Here is a 17,385-nt window from a genome sequence, read left to right as displayed (position 1 = left end):
TTACCATCGTCCACACATCCTGATATCATGGATTCCTCTCGTTTGGCCCATCGCAGGAACGGTATGTCTTGTTTTGTGATACTGTCAACGCGTATGGGTGCGATCTAGTGTTCTTACGATAACCTGTAGAGTACAAAAATAAGGGTGGTCTAAAGCAGGAAGACCTCAGGCGTCGACGCGAAGAACAACAGGTTGAGATTAGAAGGCAAAAGAGGGAGGAGAACATCACCAAGAGGCGCAACTTCCTACCCGCAACAGCAGGTGATTCCGACGATGAAGGAGGTTCTGGCAATTGGGAGGCACCGGTGCGTCTGTTTCTAGGATGAGCCGTCCCATCATTCTTACTTATAATGAACACAGCTGGCCGAGGACATGGTTGCAGGCGTTTTCTCAGACGATGCTGATCGCCAGCTCGAAGCTACTACCAAGTTTCGCAAATTGCTTTCCAAGGAGAAGAACCCTCCGATTGAACGCGTTATAGAGTGCGGTGTCGTGCCACGCTTTGTGGAGTTCCTGCGAGGAGACAACCCTATGCTGCAGGTAATGTCACTTCATCTTGTGCACCGCGAGACAGTGTTCACCGGTGTACCCTAGTTCGAGGCGTCGTGGGCCCTCACCAATATTGCTTCGGGGACCGCTGAGCACACTCAAGTCGTTATAAGTGCCAATGCTGTTCCAGAGTTCATCAAACTCCTGTCCTCTCCGGTTTTGGATGTCAGGGAGCAGGCCGTGTGGGCCTTGGGCAACATTGCTGGTGATAGCCCAACTTGCCGTGATTACGTCCTGCAACAAGGCGCTCTCAGACCCCTACTCCAGCTGCTCAGCGAGAACCACAAGCTCAGTATGCTAAGGAACGCTACATGGACTCTCAGCAACTTCTGCAGAGGCAAGTCGCCACAGCCTGATTGGGAATTAGTGCGTCCACATTTACCCTAAGCCCACAACGCCACTAATCGAGACGCGTCGTGTAGATTTCCCCGGCTCTTACCGTTCTAACAAAGTTGATCTACTCTCTTGACGATGAAATTCTTATCGATGCGTGCTGGGCGATCTCCTACTTGTCGGACGGATCCAACGATAAGATCCAAGCAGTCATTGAGTCTGGTGTCTGTCGACGACTCGTTGACCTCCTCATGCACCCGTCGACGTCTGTCCAGACCCCTGCCCTTCGCTCCGTCGGCAACATTGTGACAGGAGACGACCTACAGACGCAGGTGGTCATCACGTCCGGTGCACTTCCAGCGCTTCTGGCGCTCCTGTCGTCCCCGAAGGAGGGTATTCGCAAGGAGGCTTGCTGGACCATCTCCAACGTCACGGCGGGCTCTCCCCCACAAATCCAGGCGGTTATCGATGCCAACATCATTCCTCCTCTCATCAACATCCTACAGAACGCTGATTTCAAGACGCGGAAGGAAGCGTGTTGGGCGATCTCAAATGCCACTTCTGGCGGTCTTCAAGAACCTGCCCAAATCCGCTACCTTGTCTCGCAAGGCTGCATCAAGCCCCTTTGTGATCTTCTCACTATGATGGACAACAAGATCATCCAGGTGGCACTCGATGGTCTCGACAACATTCTCAAGGTTGGCGAGATGGACAAGCAGGCAGCTGGTCCCGGTGCAGTCAACCAGTACGCGCTGTACGTGGAGGAGGCGGGAGGTATGGTCACGATACACAATCTCCAACAACACGACAACCTCGAGATTTACAAGAAGGCGTTCAATATCATGGACAAATACTTCCCGGACGACGAGGAGGTGGACGCCGGCATCGGTGCCACCAATGTGGATCAGTCTGGTGCCTTCGCGGTATGCGCTCTGTTTCCTTGTGATGTAAAAAATGCTCATAGTGAATTCCACAGTTCAACCAAGAAAGTGCCGCACCACCCCCCGGTGGCTTCAGCTTCGGTCAGTAGTGGCAGTGCGTTGGCAGACGCTGTATTTCAGACGGTTCTCTCCGCTTTCCTGTTGTGTGGTTTCTTAGTCTCGATGTCATGTAGCTCCACCCCCTGTTACTCCCAATTATCCATCGCCGTTTCCGTGTTTCAGCATCGCATGCAATTTTTCACTGCCCACGCTTATCCACCTGTTATGTTTGATGAAGTGCCGGTTGCTATGTATATTTTATACCTGTTCAGATATGAAGTCCATGTAGTAAGTATCGTATGATCCTCACAACACAGTCAGTAGAAAATTAGAGTTCATTGCTCTCCGCAGCCACAGACGCCTCAGGGCAAAGTCGCGATCAGGTGTGACGGACGCGTGAGGGATGCACAATATGCACGATCGCGCGCTTCAGACGCGTTCACTTGCGATTTCTGCATAGCTATGGCTTCACAGATTCTCCCCCTTGGTAGGCACCCTCCTCCGTATATCGGACTTACGAGCTCAAGACGTCTGTCTTAGAACTTATCGACAGATGCATTGGCTCACGCATCTGGGTAATCATGAAGAGCGAGCGCGAATTCACCGGCACACTTCTTGGATTCGATGACTTCGTCAGTGAGTCGTGGACGCGTTCATCGTTCCGGTTTTTTTCTAACAGCAGTCGTCCTGCCCTAGACATGGTCCTGGAGGATGTGATAGAATAGTGAGCTCCCTGTTTCTTGAGCATGGAAGATAGCGTGAACTTGTGCTGCAGTGAGACCACACCTCAGGGCAAAAAGGAAACGAAGTTGGCTCAGACGCTTTTGAATGGAAACAACATTTGCATGGTATGTGCTATTCTGCGAATGTAGCAGAGGTCGCGTTGGTTGACCGTTGTCCCTTTTACAGCTGATCCCAGGGAGCAACGGGCCAGATGACTCGTAACTGCGGGAAGCCATACAGGTCTTTAGCGGTACTACGCTGAACTTTTGCACATCGCATTGCTACAGTAAGTAGCCCATCCAGGACCACCGACCGACCGACCGCCTCACCCAGATGAAGGAAGTTCAGTCAGAGGAGGTTGAAAACATCTAGTTTCGGTATGCGTACACGAATCGCATTGTACTTCTGTGTATCACTAGCCCAGACTCGTCGCGTCCAATGTCACTTTGCTTTTTGTGTAAAACCAGTCCAAAGCCCTCAGTCCGCATGGTTTTGGGTGGTGACCTCCCAATTCAAATCAGTATTTGTGACAATCTCTGTGACGAGCGTGACGGCCTGTAGGATTGAATTCCGAGGGTGCTCGCGCTCGTGAGCGGAACATTCGTCGACCTCACTATGGCGGTCCGTCTTCGCCTGGCCATGCACGGCCCTCGTCACAATCGTGTTTTCCACATAGTCGCCATACACGGCACCCGTGGGCGCAACGCAAAGCCTATAGAAACCTTGGGCAAATTCAACCCGCGCATCACACCCGGGGAGACGACGAAGACGGTCGAATGGAGCGTCAACCGGATACGATACTGGCTCGGGGTGGGTGCCCTGCCCTCGAAGACGGTGGAGAGACTGCTGGCACTGGTGAGTGTGCTTCGTGCTTTGCAGCGGCAGTTCGGAGTGACACCGTGCATTAGTCCAGGATCGCCACACCAATTCCTTCAAGTAAGGCGGAATCATCACTTTCGCTCGAAGGCCCATCACAGCCAAGCGAGGTGAAGCCCGCGAGAGAGCGCACCCCCGATATTGACTTCATCTAGAAGCGCTTCTAGGTTGTCAGAAGGGATTGTATGTTACGGCGGAATATCTATGCTACAGATACAGGCTCAGGAGCGCCATCGTATTGTGTCCTCTCGCTACCGCCTGTTCAGTCCGGCTTAATCTTCGTGGACTTCAGGACTGTAACAATATCGTCGTGACCAGAGATCTCCGCCAATTCTAGTGCGGTCAGTTCGTCGGCGTCCTGCACGCCGTATGAGAAAGACGGAGACCATGTTTGCAAGCCCCGTACCTTCATGTTCATGTCCGCTCCTCGGCTGAGCAGGAGCTTTACCATCTCCGCGTTCCCCCTGTCGCACGCTAGGTGCAGCGGGGTGTATCCCTGCGTGATAGTCAATCCGACGATCGAGTTCAGTCGCCCGGACTGCTCGGACTGCTCACATTTTCGTCGACTTCGTTGACGTCCATGTCCGGATGCCCGTCGAGATATGAGACGACCCCTTGTACATCCCCGTCCACCACGAGGTTGATTATCCGGCTTTTGCTTCCATCGTCTTCGTCGTGCATCATGGTGCTCACGACGTTGCCAATTCCGTCCTCGCCGCTCTTGAGTGTATTGGAGGCATCAGAGGGTTTGTCCCATATATCGTCATCGTCGTCTTCCTGGTCTTCGAAATCTTCGAGTGACATGTCCTCCGCCCATCCCAGCCCTGATGCTATATCCAGATAGCGGCATTCTGCGTCGACGCCGCGGTCGCCGTATTTTTGCCCTGCTGCGTTCCATGCATCCCACTTCGCTCTCCCAGTGAAGTCGAAGATCGAGGGACGAGAGGTGTTTGGAGAGTGCGAAACAGTCAGAAACTTGAAGAGTCCGTAGAGCTGTTGTGGACGGGATGCCCAGCGGACAAGGCCGTCAGAGATTCTGGCTGCACTAACAGGACATGATGAGGACCTCTAACTTGATCGCGTTCGAGACTGGCGTCAGGGCTGGAGCATTGGATAGATATTTCGCTGCATGGTGGAAAGCTGGTGATGGATCGTACGCAGACATTCCGGAGAGCGTAAATGAGAGAGGCAAGGGAGTCCCGAATAATAGTATTGATGCACTCTAATTACGTAACTAAGATGACCCTATACAGCATTCACTGAACCGCCTGATGTCTCTCGGAGGTCGAGACTCAGCCTCGACACTCAAAAGCCCGCGGCTTTCATGGCCTAGGAAGCACATCAAGAAGCTGCTATGACGGAATAAACGCGGTCACGTACCTTCAGCATCTCCGCGCCGATCAATGCTGGGCTGTTCGTGACGATGACACCGGCCTTCTCGAGCGCGGCGACCTTATCCGAGGCGGCGCCTGGCATCCGACCATGAGTTATGCGCATCGAAGACATAACAGTTCATTGCTGCTCACCCTTGCCGCCGGAGATAATGGCACCGGCGTGTCCCATGCGCCGGCCCGGAGGAGCTGTGCGTCCAGCGATGAAGCCGACCACAGGCTTGGGCTTGCTGCGCGTCTTGTTGTACTGCTCCAAGTACTCCGCGGCATCCTCCTCCATCGAGCCACCAATCTCACCGATGATAACAATACCTGCGATCAAGCGCGTTAACGCGCTGTTGTAAACCATACAGAATTATCCCACCTTCCGTCCTGGGGTCATCCAGGAAGAGCTTGATGCAGTCGATGTGCTTTGTGCCCGGGAATGGGTCGCCACCGATACCAATGCAAAGCGACTGACCGAGGCCAACGCCCGTTGTTTGTGCGACAGCCTCGTATGTCAGGGTGCCGGACCGAGAGACGATACCTGGACGATCGTCAGTCGGCAATCGTCCGAACCACTACGGGCCTAACTTACCGATGTTACCCGGTTTGTGGATGTGTCCTGGTTGGATACCCATCTTGCAACCCTCAGGGTTGATGATACCAGGGCAGTTGGGCCCAACAAGACGCGATTTCGACTGGCTCTTGAGTGCTTGTGCAACCTGTGAGGCGCGTCAGCATGTGATAAACCTGAGGCAGGATGTCGGCGCACCCTGATCTCGTCGGCCTGAGGGATGCCCTCTGTGATGCAGACAATGAGGCCGATTTCATTCTCAATGGCCTCGATGATCGCGTCTCCAGCGAATGGTGGTGGCACGTAGAGGACAGTGGCATCGGGCTGCGTGTCGCGAACGGCCTGCGGAACGCGTTACAAAGAACGGCAGGAAGAATAAGGGACTGCATACGCACCTCTTTCACGGTACCAAACACCGGAAGGCCCAGATGCGTCTGGCCAGCTTTGCTGGGGGACACACCACCTACCATTTTCGTGCCATATGCGAGAGCCTCCTTGACATGGAAAGTGCCCTAATCCAAACGGTCTAGCAAATGCCGGGTGAACGCGACGGGGGGACTGACTGTCTTTCCGGTGAAGCCCTGACAGAGGACCTTGGTATCTTTGTGGATGAGGAGGTTCTGTATCGTCGCGTCATAATTGCGTCGGGACGCGGATTGCGAGAAAGACCGGCGTCCGGCTAAGCATACAGTCGGAGGGTCAGTCCAGATAACTACGGGGAATGCGGGGGAGACAAGCACCGGCCGACGCGAGAGACTTTGTGGCACGGGGGATCATAGGAGCAGGGTGCGGAGGGGAAGGTAGTAAGCTCGACGCGCGGAGGAGGGTCTATAATGGCGCTGTTAGAGCGCTCCGGGGTGCGCTGGCAGAAGATGGCGGTGGCACGGCGTCGCGCGCCGTTTATGGCATGCCACGACCCATCCTCTGCGGCTACCCGAGGCACACTCACGGCCCCCGCTTTACCACCGCAAATCACTTCCCATCGGCTTCGCAATCGCAACATTATACATCGTACAGATACACATGTGGGTAGCCCCATGAACCGTAAAACATCGACAACAATTCGAGCTGCTACAACATATTCTTTCGTCGTCCTCACATATCCAACGCCGCAACTCTCCGTCTGTCACGCGCTTTGCGCGAGGCCCGATGAAGCGACAGGATCGCACGCTTCACCCGATCGTACTCCGCTGACTGTACCGCGCTGTAAACGTTCGTCAGACCGCGTGAACATCCCCACGCGTTCGAGTCCATGACGCACCCATCCATGTCTGCAATGAATTGCACCTTAGTCTGGTCGGGGACAGCGGTCGACGGAACTTGTTGCAGGACTGCGGACAGCCACGACAGCAGCTCCGTCGGCCAGAGCGCGGCGAGCACGCGGAAGATAGTCACCACAACAGGAGGCGACTCCTCAGGGAAGTCGCCTACCAGCCCGGTTAGCAAGTACCCGGTCAATTCTAGCCCCTCCTTCTGTATAACCGGTCGGATCGCCGCGGCGTACAAGGGGAATTTGGGGGGAGGAGGTGCGGTCGACGGCGGAGATAGACATTCATGTGTGATCACGTTGCGAATTAGATCCAGAGCTGCAAATATAATGTCAGTGTGCACAACGGTAAGCGCTAACATCGCGGCTCGGAAGGCAATAGGGAATGCCGGGGAGGGGAAAAAGACATCAGGTGTGTATTCAACCATCTGCAAAAGCATTTGCAGATAGTCTTCGATCACTGCAAGAATGACAGTTATTAGTGAGCTAGACTCCAGTGCGCCACGAGAAGCTCACCGTCTGGTATGCTCGCAGGTGCCTTTTCCTGAAGAAGTTGAACAAGCTTATTCGATGTCCTCTCGTAGGTATTCTTAAAGGCAACACGCAGCGTGGGATCGTTGTCATTCCCGAACCGGCCTACAATCTTGCCAATGATCCAGAGATAACTGGAGAAACCAGTGGCTTCGAAAGCAGTCGACATCCTTGTCAGCACCGCCGGAAGTATCGGTCGGACAGTGGATCCGAAGAAGCCAAGACCAAGCCTCAGGACACGGGTCATGCGTTCACAGATCTGGTAGTCCAATCCGTACTTCGCGATGAAAGGGTCGAAAAACGTCCACGCTTCTTGGGCACTATTCCGGCAGGCGGCGGGTAGTTCCTCGCCAAAACTCTCGATGACACCCAGCATCACTTCCAGGTTTTCCAGCCCGTCTAAGCAACGCCATGTCAGCACCCAAGAAAACAGCTATAAACATGTTGCTTACGGGTAATGTTGAGCAACTCTTCTTTGGTCGCTACGGTTGGCTTGATCGCAAGCGCATGCACTTGAGCTAGGATATCCAGAGAGAAGGTACGCAGAGATTGGGCCGCCTGTTCCATGGGCATGGCGGAAATAACGTGCGCGATAGCTTCATAGACCTGGATCTTGTCATCCTGTGCCAATTTCGAGCCCATCGAGCCCAAAAACGTGTGCAGCTGGGGCAGGAAATCTACCAAGTGCTGTGAACGTCGTTAGCTATCATCTCCGGCCACAAGGGAGAGCATTTACTCGTTTGCAGTCCTGGCACAAGTATTTGAGGGCCTGACCGGCTGCGGCATTGACCTCCGTGTCGGCATCCTCAAAACCACCAGAAATGTACTGCAGCTGGAAGGGTATGTAACTCGGGTGTCTGTTGATCCATTCCGTGTAACGAGAGATGATGAGAAGGGCGGCATATCGCACTCTGGGGTGCGAGGGTAGGGATGGTATCAAGTCCATGATTTTTGGGACTGCTCTGTCGTCCAGCGGGTCAACCTCTGCGCCCATAGAGCGCATGGCGAACAGAGGCGCTTCAATTTTCTGCCATGACATGGATGGGCCTTGCGACAGAGCCGCAGTGATCATGTCGTATGCGGCGAGCAGGCATAGATCGGATCCAAGGACGTAGCAGCAATCTTTTAGTGTGTCACCCATCACATGTCTGAAAGAACGGAAGTTCTCCGCCTCCTGGCCCGTCAACGAGCCACTATCCTCTGGAAAGTGTAGATGCGAGATGATGATGCCTACAAGTGACTTGTATGCATCCAGGAAAGGTGGAGGGACCGACGGCTTCTTCCCGAGAGCCTGCGCAAGGCGCATCCAGAAGTGAAACGTGATTGGGACAATGTCGAGGTCAGGATAGGCTGCGCACTCTCCGATGGCTTCGACGATCGGGAAAAAGGTCTCCGGGTGGTTGAGAATGAGGCCGCGGTATGTCTCCCCTGCTTCCGCAAAGATGCGAGCATATCCTCGAATCTGGTCAGGATCGGAAGCATGCTCAGCCAATTTTGGCCTCATCGCAATGACCCTCGGCACGATTAGCTCAATCACGGGCATGCTATCCTCGACCTCTTGTGTCTCATGAATGAGGTTGCATATCGCCGTGACCGCTACATCAAATAACTCATCCGACTCCAGTGCGTTGAACGAGAAGGGCAGCAAGGGCGAATTCACTAGCGACATGGCCTGGATCTCGCCAGCAATCAACCAGCTGCTGAGGCAGTTGAAGACCTGCACCTGAATGGCAGGCGTGACACCTGAAGCCGGAATGAGCAACATTGTCAGACTCATGGGCTGCCACTGAGTGATTCTGCATACCCGTCGCCTGGAGATACATCGACAATAGCTCCACCACTTTCGAAGCGTTCGCGGTCAACAATTTGTTGGCCCTTTCTTTGTACTCATCATCCTGAGTGCATACATGAGCTTCGGTCAGCGTACGCGAGATAATTTGGATACTCACCGTCACAGGTATCTTAGTGTTCGTGTAGAGTTCCTCCGGGAGAACTGTAAGAAACTGAAGCAGGGCTGGGACTGAAGCAGGAGCCCGCCCAAAGGTGTCGATCATGTTTTGCACAGGGTCTTCCCATGCCGGCAGCTGCAACGCAAGCCCAGAAAGTGCCAAGCATAGTTGCACCATGATCGTCCGCGGACCAGTATGAAAGGTTTGGAGTGCCGTGACAAGAGTGTCGCGGAGGCGAAAAATGTCCGCCGGGTCCATTTCATGGAGATCATAGGTTACCTGCGGACAATCGGACGTCATTGATACCAGGGAGATGACCCTGAGGACATCCACGTACTTTTGTTCGGAATGTCTGTGCTGCAAAGAGTTTGGCAGCTGCTGGCGCATCCGGAGAGAGCAGCAAAACGTTGCAAGTCGACCATGCATCGCGCTGAAGGAGCCGCGGAGGGAGGTCAGACGTCGCGCCCAAGGCCGTAGGAGAGGCGAGAGGTATTTACGGAATGCTGGAAATCTTGAAGCCAGGTGTTGGCTTGGTCGAGAGCAGCCTTATCTGGAGCTCGGCTGAAGACATCAAGGGCAGAGAGCACGGCTTGAACAGCAGCCATCGCGGTCTGAGTGAAAGCGGCGAACAAAATGCAATGACTTGCCCCTTTGGGCACGCGATATGATTGCAAATGTACCGGCGGCACGTGTCGTAGAGCGATGGTCAAGGGTATGGAATAACGACCACGCACGCACTACAACAGCCCGACACAAGACAGGATATATCGCATAGAGCTGAACGATCATGTTACTACGGTGAGAAACGACCGGACATGAAACCTGGTATCCGAGTAAGGAGCGACTGAGTGTTCTTGAGACACTACGGACATTAAAACCGAAACATTCGAAAAGCGCAAATAATACGATAAACGACACGAACAGCGACGTCACCAGCAGAGGTCAGCTTCAGATAAGTCAAGTGGAGGTAACAATGACGACGATGGTATCCAGGAGAAAAGAGCGACGAACTAGGTCCTAAGTACGGAGAAAGCCCTTCTTCCTGCCAGTCTGTTCATGCACAATGTCAGTCAAGATCATCTTGTTCTGTTCCACGTCCTCCTTACAGGTATCTTCTCGGGAGTCAACGGACGGCCAGCCTCGATACGACGCTTCTTGTCCTCGAGATCCAGCCGTTGTTTCTCTAGAGCTTCCTTCATCTCCCGGTGTCTGGCGTACAGCTCTTCTTCTGATTGCTTGAGCTTCGCCTCCTTTTCTTGCACTTTCTGCTGGAACACCATCTTCATCTCCGCCTCCATCTTCGCGAGCTTCGCCTCGTGCATGATACGCTCCTCTTGTATCCTGATGGCAGGGCTGAAAGTACTCATGTTAGGCAGCGCTTCTTAATAATAAGCAGCATTACGTACTTGATCTCCTTGAACACACTGGAATCTTGGATGACACCCATGCTGATGAGCTTCTCTGTTCGCCAGTTCTCGTACAGCACATCGTTGGTGTACTCCCGGAGCTCCTCCATGTATGTGCGGACGAGCATTTGTCGGAGTTTCACGAAGTCGCAATGATCTTCGTTGTCAACTTCAACGACACCCCATGGATACGCACGGCCGCGGACCTTGCGTCCGTCAGGTGTCGTCACCTCTTGGTCGGAACCGACGACTGCGAAGGGGATCTTGCTAGCTATCTCCTCAGCTTCCGCGATGGCTTCGTCATCCTCATTCTCGTAGACGGGCGCTTGGAAAATGTGGATGTTGTGATAAGCAATGTCGGCGAGGATCTAGTCATCTGCATTTGAGAACTGTGAAGAATGTTACCAGTTGCACTCAATAAACATACCCGCGCCTTGAACTCTACCACTTCCTCGTCAGTCAAGGTATCTGCCTTCGCGATAATGGGAATGAGGTTGACTTTAGTGTGAAGTTGCCTCATGCATTCGACGTCAATAGGCTTCAATCTGACGCAATGCCACGCGAAGCTGTTAATTGTGATCAATCGTCGGTACTGTAGGGACTCACGAATGACCGGTTGGTTGAATAAAATACAAGCAGGCATGAATACGGTTGTCCATGATTTTCTGGCGGTTGACCCGGTTCTCCTGTTCTAGATACGAGTCGAACCGCGCCTCAATGTTCTCAACGATGGGCTTCCAGCTGGTGCATACTGCGGTAAGCCACGTGACAAAAGCACTGCGCTACGAATACGCTACCTCTCGTCGTTGTTAACGAAATCGCCGAAACCGGGTGTATCGACGACCGTCAGGCGAAGACGAACACCGCTCTCTTCAATATCTGTGGAAAGGGAGCGAACGGGATTCAGAGAGAGTGACTTATGTGCACTGCAATAAGATAGCTCACCAGCGCTTATGCTCTCGATAGCGACAGTCGAGGGCCTCTCCGCGCTGGGTGGGAGAGTCTCCTTAGGAGGGTACAGCGTAGTATTGAAGAGTGTGTTGATGAGCGTCGACTTGCCGAGACCGGACTCCCCTGCAGGCGAAGTGAGAGCAGTAGCGTGTGCTGTCTACGCAATACCTACCGACGACCATGGTAGTGAACTGGAATCCCTTCCGCACGCTCTTTCTGTGCACCTGGTTGGGAAGATTTGCAAAGCCAACGAAGCCCATGAGCTTTTTGCGGATGATGGAGGCACCGCCGGCCTCATTGGACGTGGTCGGCAATGACGGGCTGGAACCATTCATCTTGCTGGACCCGTTGGGCGTGAGGAGGGAAGCATCGCCGTTGCCAGTGGAAGCGTATGAGTCCGTCATCTTGAGCAGGGTAAGAAAGGGTTGAAGAATGTATACGGGGAAGAGCTATCTCACCTTCAAGGCGGCAAGGGATGGAAGGGGAGGAAGAATTGCCTGTGGTCGCGAACACGGGTGTTGTTTGCTACTGATTGACCGCGTGGCGTCTAAGCGAGGTTTAGGCAATAGTAAGGTCTGACCCAGCCTTCTATTACTGTCTATTCTATTCGGCTGCGAATGGGAGAAGCTTACCCACTGTACAGGCTGGACATATAATTCCGGCTCGTCGTCGAGGGCAGACATAGATTGATCGCTCAAATGGCAGCATCCGGCTGTGCTTTCTCTGCACAGGCCGCGGTTACACGCCTTCTCTGCGCGGCATTCCAGGCCGCACTGCGCTTATCGAACACTGTTCTACGCAGTACGTGATGTAACAGCGTTGTTATGTCTTGATTTGGGTCCTCAAATTCAATTCACGTTCTTGGTGACAGTATGTACTGACTGCAGCAGGCTTTCATCTTCTGAGGATCTCGTACATGACGATGTGTCTCACCTCCACGTCCCTTCTGGTTGGGATAGTAGTGGAGACTGCTGGGATGATAAGAGAGCCGCGATGCCAGAAGAAACAGAAGGTCCCACCCTCATTGCTTCCTTCACACAAGGATCGCTGAAGCAGAAGGGAGACGTCTACTTCTGACCGTTAGCAGGGTGCACGTATCTTACAATTGGCAACTATCATCCAGTAAGGTTGCTCATTAGGTAGTCAAGAGCGTTAATCTACTGTGATAAAGGAGATGCGACACCGGGTGCTGCCTTCGGAGTGGGCAACCACTCCTGAGGGAAATCCTTCAACGTCGGTCGGATACCTCTGCGAGCATACACATGGTCTCCCTTTTTCGCTTTTCGTACTTTTGCCTCGATATGTCGGGTATCAAGAGGTATGTCCTCAAAATTGTCTTGAGAATTCTGGATGTACTAGTCAATACAACTGACCGCTACGGGATGACCTGAAGATGACGTACATTCGCCTCAGCCAACAAACCGTCCAGCGCATCACTAGCCCACTTCAAGTTCATGGCTGGCTTTGGGAAATCCTCGCATGCGATCTTGAAATAGCCATGCTCTCCCCCAGACTCGTCTTTACCAATGCCAGAATTGGGTGGTGGATCTGGGGTCCAGCGAGTCCCTGCGAGCAGTTTGAATTTGTGTTTCGCGGGTTCATCCTTCAGCGGTAGACGAGCAACTGGAACCACTATTGTCCTCTTGACCTCCACGGGGTGCTCCTCTCCTCCGTACGAAATCGTCTGGACTACCAATGGCTGCGATGAGTTTGGGGGGACGAATGGCTTGCGGTAGGCTGATATCAGTCATGGGAAGCGTATCTCAGGGTCTATGCACAACGTGATATCGTAAATCGTGGCTGAGTGCACTCACCAACCAGCTTGGGCATTTCGTGCTCAATAAGACGGAGGTAGTACAGCACCTGCCGCTGTTGCTGGAGCATGAGATGCCCTGCCGAAGTGGTGTCATCGTCTGCTTCCTTTTCGATGACGTCGTCCGAAATTGGTGCCATGCCCATGATTTGCTTCTCGTTTCTCGACGAACTAACTTTGCGGGGCATCCGCATGCTGGCCGAGGAGTGAAACTGGCCGGCGCGGAGAATGGAGGAGCTGCCCGCCCTGCATGCTCGAGGTAGCGCGAACATGCTCATTGCGCCGCGCATAGAGTAGCTGTGAGGGAGAGGCAGAGGAGCAGCCGTCTGAGACTGGTGACGGACTCGGACAGACAAGTGTACGGACCAAATGTAGGTAGAAGGACAAACAACGCGCAAATACCATCTGGAATTGATGGCTGCTAGATCCCAGATCTCGATCACACTTGGCTCTGGAATCGCGGTGACCGCCACTTCTTCTGCCACGTTCACCTACGTCTAATAGTCATCGTCTCTGCTAGTCAAGATGGTTGTGAGTTGCTCAAGTAAAGGATACACGACCTTGACCGATATCTGAGAAGCGCCTGCTACTCTCTATCAAAGCCGATCTCGAAAATGTGTCAGATCTTGTACCTGCTTCAGAGTCGTTCGAGTATTTCTTTCAGGTTTGCTTCTGTTCATCTCTGTGAGTCTGTCAACATGATTTTATCTGCTATCAGGTCAAATGCACTAGCTGCAACGAAGTGCACCCCAAGCTTGTCGCTGTGAACCGTCTCGTGAGCAGAGAACCTCTTCAATGTTCAATGCGGCACACGCATGACAATCTATATGCATCAGGAAGAACGCGAAACCTCATCCGGGAAAGGTAGCACTGCACACTTTGTCTGGCGCTGCGGATTGTGCAAGCGCGAGTCCTCCGCCAAATTCGAGCCCGGTTCTACGACACAGTCATATTCAGCCGATGCGAATGGTCAATTCGCTCCCTTCCTGACAATTGACTGCCGTGGCCTCGAATTCGTTGGATTCGATCCTAGGGTAAGTCATACTTAAATGCTTCACTATCAAGTCTTATGTAAGCATTTCATCTTTAGGGTGTCTGGAAGTGTATTGGTGTGGAATCCGGGTCCAAGTTCGACGATGTTGACCTCGAGGAAGGCGAGTGGGTGGATTACGACGAAAAGGTTTGTTAATTCTTCCGGAAGGGACGGCGTACTGACTTTGCGATACATATAAGGCGACTCTTCCTGTGGGAATATCAAACATCGAAGCCCAATGGTCGAGGGCGTAGGCCGGCAGTATCGGAGCAATAACGCTGTAAACTTAAAGCCTGCAGGCATTGATCACAAGAAAGGTAGATGTCGATGTTGGTATTAAGATAACGTGTGCTACAGACTGTGTAATGCGAAGTGGACGAGATTCGGCGATGGAGGATAATCTGACATGTGCAAGATAGTATAAAGCATGCTGGTGTGTAGGAAAGACAGATGTAATTGGTGATGTCAACAAGGTGGTGTTCAAGAGAAGGACAGAGAAAGATAGGAAGAGAGATGCTCTGAAAATAACAAGGTGTGAGTGTCCATGTCCATCGCTCCGATCATTTGAAACCAGTGAAAGTCCAGCCCGGCTGGAGCTCGAGATACGGATGTAGGCGTAGTACAGCGGCGGTTGGCCGCTCGTCAGGATCCCTAAGATGCGATGAGCAAGTCAAAAGATTCATAGAACTTGTGTACGCACATCGCAAAACATCTCTGTCGGAAATCGTCGGCAAGGGACGACAGCTGTACATCTGAAGGTAAAGGTGGACCTTGTTTCGTTTGATACAACTAAGAGAGACAGAACGTGAGCGTCGAAACCGGATGAGGTCGCGGCTACTTACGTGGAGCAGAACAGCCATTGCTTCCTGCCCGCTCCATGGTCGCTGACCCGTCCACATCTCGTAGACGACACAGCCGACACTCCAAATGTCGATCTTGGAGTTGTACCCTCTCTGCTGTGAATTGATGACCTCGGGAGCCATCCAGAACACGGTGCCTTGCATCGACGTGTATGCCTCAGCCATATTGATGTCGTCCGTCCGCTTAGAAATACCGAAGTCGGATATTTTGCAGACGCCAGATGTTTCCACCAAAATATTGTCTGCTTTGAGGTCCTGTAGATCATGAGGGTCAATGCGTGCCAATGTCCAATTCTGATGTTTACGAACCCGATGAAGGATACCTCTCTTATGGAGATATTCCAGACCGTCCAGAATTTGTCCTGTAAAGGATTTCGATACCTCGTCGTCGAACTTGCCGTGCTTGCGCAAACAGCTCGCGATGGAACCACCAGGAACATATTCCAAGAAACTGTTACAACAATCAGCAATCGTGATCGCATATAAGGGAGCGAAGCGGTGGTACTCACATGCTAAGGAATGTAGGAGTCTCCTCGAAACCAAGGTATTGTACAATGTTGGGGTGATCCAGGTCCTTGAGCGTCTCGCTCTCTAGTTTGAGGGCTTCAACCACAGTGACCTGCCGCGTGTCGCTCTTGTCGCTGGCAGTACGGGGCATCTCCACTTGTTTGACGGCAATCATCTCGCCCGTGGTCGCATTGAGGGCGAGGTAGACTTTGCCATAAGTACCTTTGCCGATCAGCTCTCCACGGACCCATCGGAAGATCGCTATTATAGACATAGTCGCATCAGTACTTGACATGTAAATAATACAAGGACACCTACGTTTGGCTGCGCCCCCAGGAGAGGAGTCCTGAGTAACTGACGACAACTCAGCCCTCGCCTGTTGCGTCGTGACCTCTTCCAACTTGCTGCCCCACAACTTGGTGTTCCTCTTCCTCAGTGGAGCTTGGAACTCCATGCGCGAAGCCGTCTTCTTGTGCTCTTCAGCCACATGCCGGATCGACCGCTTGTGCCTGTACTTGTGCGACACGACCGCCGGGTTCTCAGCAGACGTTGGAGATGATCCACCCGACGACACGTCAATGACGGGCCTATCGAGGTCGTGTTCGGGGAAGTACTCCTCCAGTCGATCGTACACATCCTCGGGCGGCGGGCGCGGTGCCCAGGTGAAATCAAGCCCGTCCTGGAACCTACTTGTGCGCACATCCTGGCCCCTCTGCGAGGCCCCAGAAGCTACATGAGGACGCTTCTGTCCGCGAACAGATGGTGGTTCTGGGATGTAGTTGGGTGGCGCTGGGAAGCTTACAGGTGGTGTCTTCGACATGTCATGTCTGCCGTTTGCCTGTGACACAGTTTCCGAAGACGGAGGACCGTCGATGCTCAGGGTAAGAGGGGGGCGACTATTCTTAGACTTGATTGCGTCCGGCGGAATCGCCCACAAGTCGTTGTCGCTCTCAGATTCGTCGTCCAGGTCAGGAACTGCAGTGCCGATGAGGGTCGCCGAAGCCGAGCTCGCAGAAGGCATGCTCGAAAGCGGAGTGGGCAAGTATGCCCTAGACGCAGGCGCTTTGGGCATCATGGTGCCTTCTATCGCGTTCTCGTCAATCACACGCGTGAAGAACGCACGCTCATCCCTTCTCAGAGTCGGTTCCGACGGGCCTGGATCTTCCATTACAGTATGCTCGACGGGCGGCAACGGTGGCGGAGGAGGAATACGAGTAGAAGTCCATGGCGAGCCGTCTGGCCTCGCGTCCTGATCTCGAGGAGGATACTGAGACGGGACCGAAGCGATGGGACTTCGCGGTGGAGATCGAGGGCCACGTCTAAGCAGGTTCGACGGGCTGGACGAAATGGGGGTATCCATATGTTCGATGTGGAGCGGTGGCCGTGATATGTGCACCGCATCCTCACGAATAAGGCTCCCTTGTGACGCGATACTACCGCTGACAGGGAAGTGTGGAGGCGAATGCAAAGGACGGGAAGATCCGACGTCTTGCGTGTGTTCAGAGCCACGAGGAGGTTGATAGAGCCGTGGACGCAACTCAGGAGTGGCTCTGTCGTCGACAGCGGACCGTGGTCTCGGAATCGGCTCTGTACCAGGTGGTGAGGACAGACCAAGAAGGCCTGTGCCGGCAAGATTCCCTGAGATGTAACCCGTCGTTGC

At 53.3% G+C, this 17,385-nt stretch overlaps 10 protein-coding genes across 10 annotated transcripts; 4 read left to right on the top strand and 6 right to left on the bottom strand.

Moving 5' to 3' along the window:
• Positions 1-21: 21 nt before the first annotated feature.
• Positions 22-2,211, top strand: POSPLADRAFT_1176134 (hypothetical protein). Its single transcript, XM_024488398.1, has 6 exons — positions 22-61; positions 130-305; positions 361-540; positions 595-915; positions 972-1,805; positions 1,859-2,211. The coding sequence occupies exons 1-6, from the start codon at positions 28-30 to the stop codon at positions 1,910-1,912; spliced, it is 1,599 nt and encodes a 532-aa protein (XP_024344145.1). The 5' UTR covers positions 22-27; the 3' UTR covers positions 1,913-2,211.
• Positions 2,212-2,324: 113 nt separating this feature from the next.
• Positions 2,325-2,807, top strand: POSPLADRAFT_1042582 (hypothetical protein; the record flags this gene model as incomplete). Its single annotated transcript, XM_024478134.1, has 5 exons — positions 2,325-2,349; positions 2,403-2,498; positions 2,559-2,586; positions 2,638-2,710; positions 2,772-2,807. 5 exons carry the CDS (start codon positions 2,325-2,327, stop codon positions 2,805-2,807), a joined length of 258 nt encoding a protein of 85 aa, XP_024344144.1.
• Positions 2,808-3,200: 393 nt separating this feature from the next.
• Positions 3,201-3,455, top strand: POSPLADRAFT_1107185 (hypothetical protein; the record flags this gene model as incomplete). The annotated part of the gene is made up of 1 exon (XM_024483304.1): positions 3,201-3,455. A coding segment is annotated over one exon (255 nt), but the record flags the coding sequence as incomplete, so codon positions are not given.
• A 268-nt stretch (positions 3,456-3,723) lies between these two features.
• POSPLADRAFT_1051494 (hypothetical protein) lies at positions 3,724-4,626 on the bottom strand (the record flags this gene model as incomplete). The annotated part of the gene is made up of 4 exons (XM_024480175.1): positions 3,724-3,819; positions 3,868-3,957; positions 4,017-4,506; positions 4,535-4,626. 4 exons carry the CDS (start codon positions 4,624-4,626, stop codon positions 3,724-3,726), a joined length of 768 nt encoding a protein of 255 aa, XP_024344142.1.
• Positions 4,627-4,632: 6 nt separating this feature from the next.
• Positions 4,633-6,266, bottom strand: POSPLADRAFT_1037955 (hypothetical protein). The gene is made up of 9 exons (XM_024477300.1): positions 6,149-6,266; positions 5,972-6,087; positions 5,804-5,920; positions 5,607-5,750; positions 5,430-5,556; positions 5,217-5,378; positions 4,988-5,164; positions 4,842-4,930; positions 4,633-4,790 (listed from the first exon to the last, which is right to left on the bottom strand). The coding sequence occupies exons 1-9, from the start codon at positions 6,183-6,185 to the stop codon at positions 4,767-4,769; spliced, it is 993 nt and encodes a 330-aa protein (XP_024344141.1). The 5' UTR covers positions 6,186-6,266; the 3' UTR covers positions 4,633-4,766.
• Positions 6,267-6,503: 237 nt separating this feature from the next.
• On the bottom strand, positions 6,504-9,760 carry POSPLADRAFT_1127914 (hypothetical protein; the record flags this gene model as incomplete). The annotated part of the gene is made up of 9 exons (XM_024483681.1): positions 6,504-6,612; positions 6,670-7,135; positions 7,192-7,605; positions 7,659-7,893; positions 7,943-8,949; positions 9,011-9,101; positions 9,156-9,434; positions 9,493-9,585; positions 9,653-9,760. The coding sequence occupies 9 exons, from the start codon at positions 9,758-9,760 to the stop codon at positions 6,504-6,506; spliced, it is 2,802 nt and encodes a 933-aa protein (XP_024344140.1).
• A 412-nt stretch (positions 9,761-10,172) lies between these two features.
• POSPLADRAFT_1051492 (hypothetical protein) lies at positions 10,173-11,916 on the bottom strand (the record flags this gene model as incomplete). The annotated part of the gene is made up of 8 exons (XM_024480174.1): positions 10,173-10,205; positions 10,262-10,508; positions 10,562-10,929; positions 10,989-11,106; positions 11,168-11,302; positions 11,359-11,440; positions 11,507-11,635; positions 11,685-11,916. 8 exons carry the CDS (start codon positions 11,914-11,916, stop codon positions 10,173-10,175), a joined length of 1,344 nt encoding a protein of 447 aa, XP_024344139.1.
• A 753-nt stretch (positions 11,917-12,669) lies between these two features.
• On the bottom strand, positions 12,670-13,465 carry POSPLADRAFT_1129052 (hypothetical protein; the record flags this gene model as incomplete). The annotated part of the gene is made up of 3 exons (XM_024483801.1): positions 12,670-12,858; positions 12,915-13,249; positions 13,327-13,465. 3 exons carry the CDS (start codon positions 13,463-13,465, stop codon positions 12,670-12,672), a joined length of 663 nt encoding a protein of 220 aa, XP_024344138.1.
• Positions 13,466-13,905: 440 nt separating this feature from the next.
• On the top strand, positions 13,906-14,612 carry POSPLADRAFT_1129178 (hypothetical protein; the record flags this gene model as incomplete). Its single annotated transcript, XM_024483816.1, has 5 exons — positions 13,906-13,989; positions 14,044-14,100; positions 14,162-14,359; positions 14,416-14,505; positions 14,559-14,612. Coding segments are annotated over 5 exons (483 nt in total), but the record flags the coding sequence as incomplete, so codon positions are not given.
• Positions 14,613-14,918: 306 nt separating this feature from the next.
• Positions 14,919-16,545, bottom strand: POSPLADRAFT_1127892 (hypothetical protein; the record flags this gene model as incomplete). The annotated part of the gene is made up of 6 exons (XM_024483677.1): positions 14,919-15,009; positions 15,059-15,147; positions 15,201-15,473; positions 15,528-15,669; positions 15,728-15,986; positions 16,044-16,545. The coding sequence occupies 6 exons, from the start codon at positions 16,543-16,545 to the stop codon at positions 14,919-14,921; spliced, it is 1,356 nt and encodes a 451-aa protein (XP_024344136.1).
• Between the last annotated feature and the right edge of the window lie 840 nt (positions 16,546-17,385).

The sequence above is a fragment of the Postia placenta genome (genome assembly GCF_002117355.1).
Source record: "Postia placenta MAD-698-R-SB12 unplaced genomic scaffold POSPLAscaffold_1, whole genome shotgun sequence".
Lineage (NCBI taxonomy): Eukaryota > Fungi > Basidiomycota > Agaricomycetes > Polyporales > Adustoporiaceae > Rhodonia > Rhodonia placenta.
This window is presented reverse-complemented; position numbering and strand designations above follow the sequence as displayed.

Excerpts from the sequence above, each read along its gene's own strand:
- POSPLADRAFT_1176134 (XM_024488398.1), top strand. The coding sequence starts at position 28 with ATGGATTCCTCTCGTTTGGCCCATCGCAGGAACG. Across the intron at positions 62-129 it reads TTTGGCCCATCGCAGGAACG|AGTACAAAAATAAGGGTGGT; the intron begins GTATGTCTTGTT and ends GATAACCTGTAG. Across the intron at positions 1,806-1,858 it reads ATCAGTCTGGTGCCTTCGCG|TTCAACCAAGAAAGTGCCGC; the intron begins GTATGCGCTCTG and ends TGAATTCCACAG.
- POSPLADRAFT_1037955 (XM_024477300.1), bottom strand. The coding sequence starts at position 6,185 with ATGATCCCCCGTGCCACAAAGTCTCTCGCGTCGGCCG. Across the intron at positions 5,379-5,429 it reads CCACAAACCGGGTAACATCG|GTATCGTCTCTCGGTCCGGC; the intron begins GTAAGTTAGGCC and ends ACGATCGTCCAG. Across the intron at positions 4,931-4,987 it reads CATTATCTCCGGCGGCAAGG|GCGCCGCCTCGGATAAGGTC; the intron begins GTGAGCAGCAAT and ends GTCGGATGCCAG.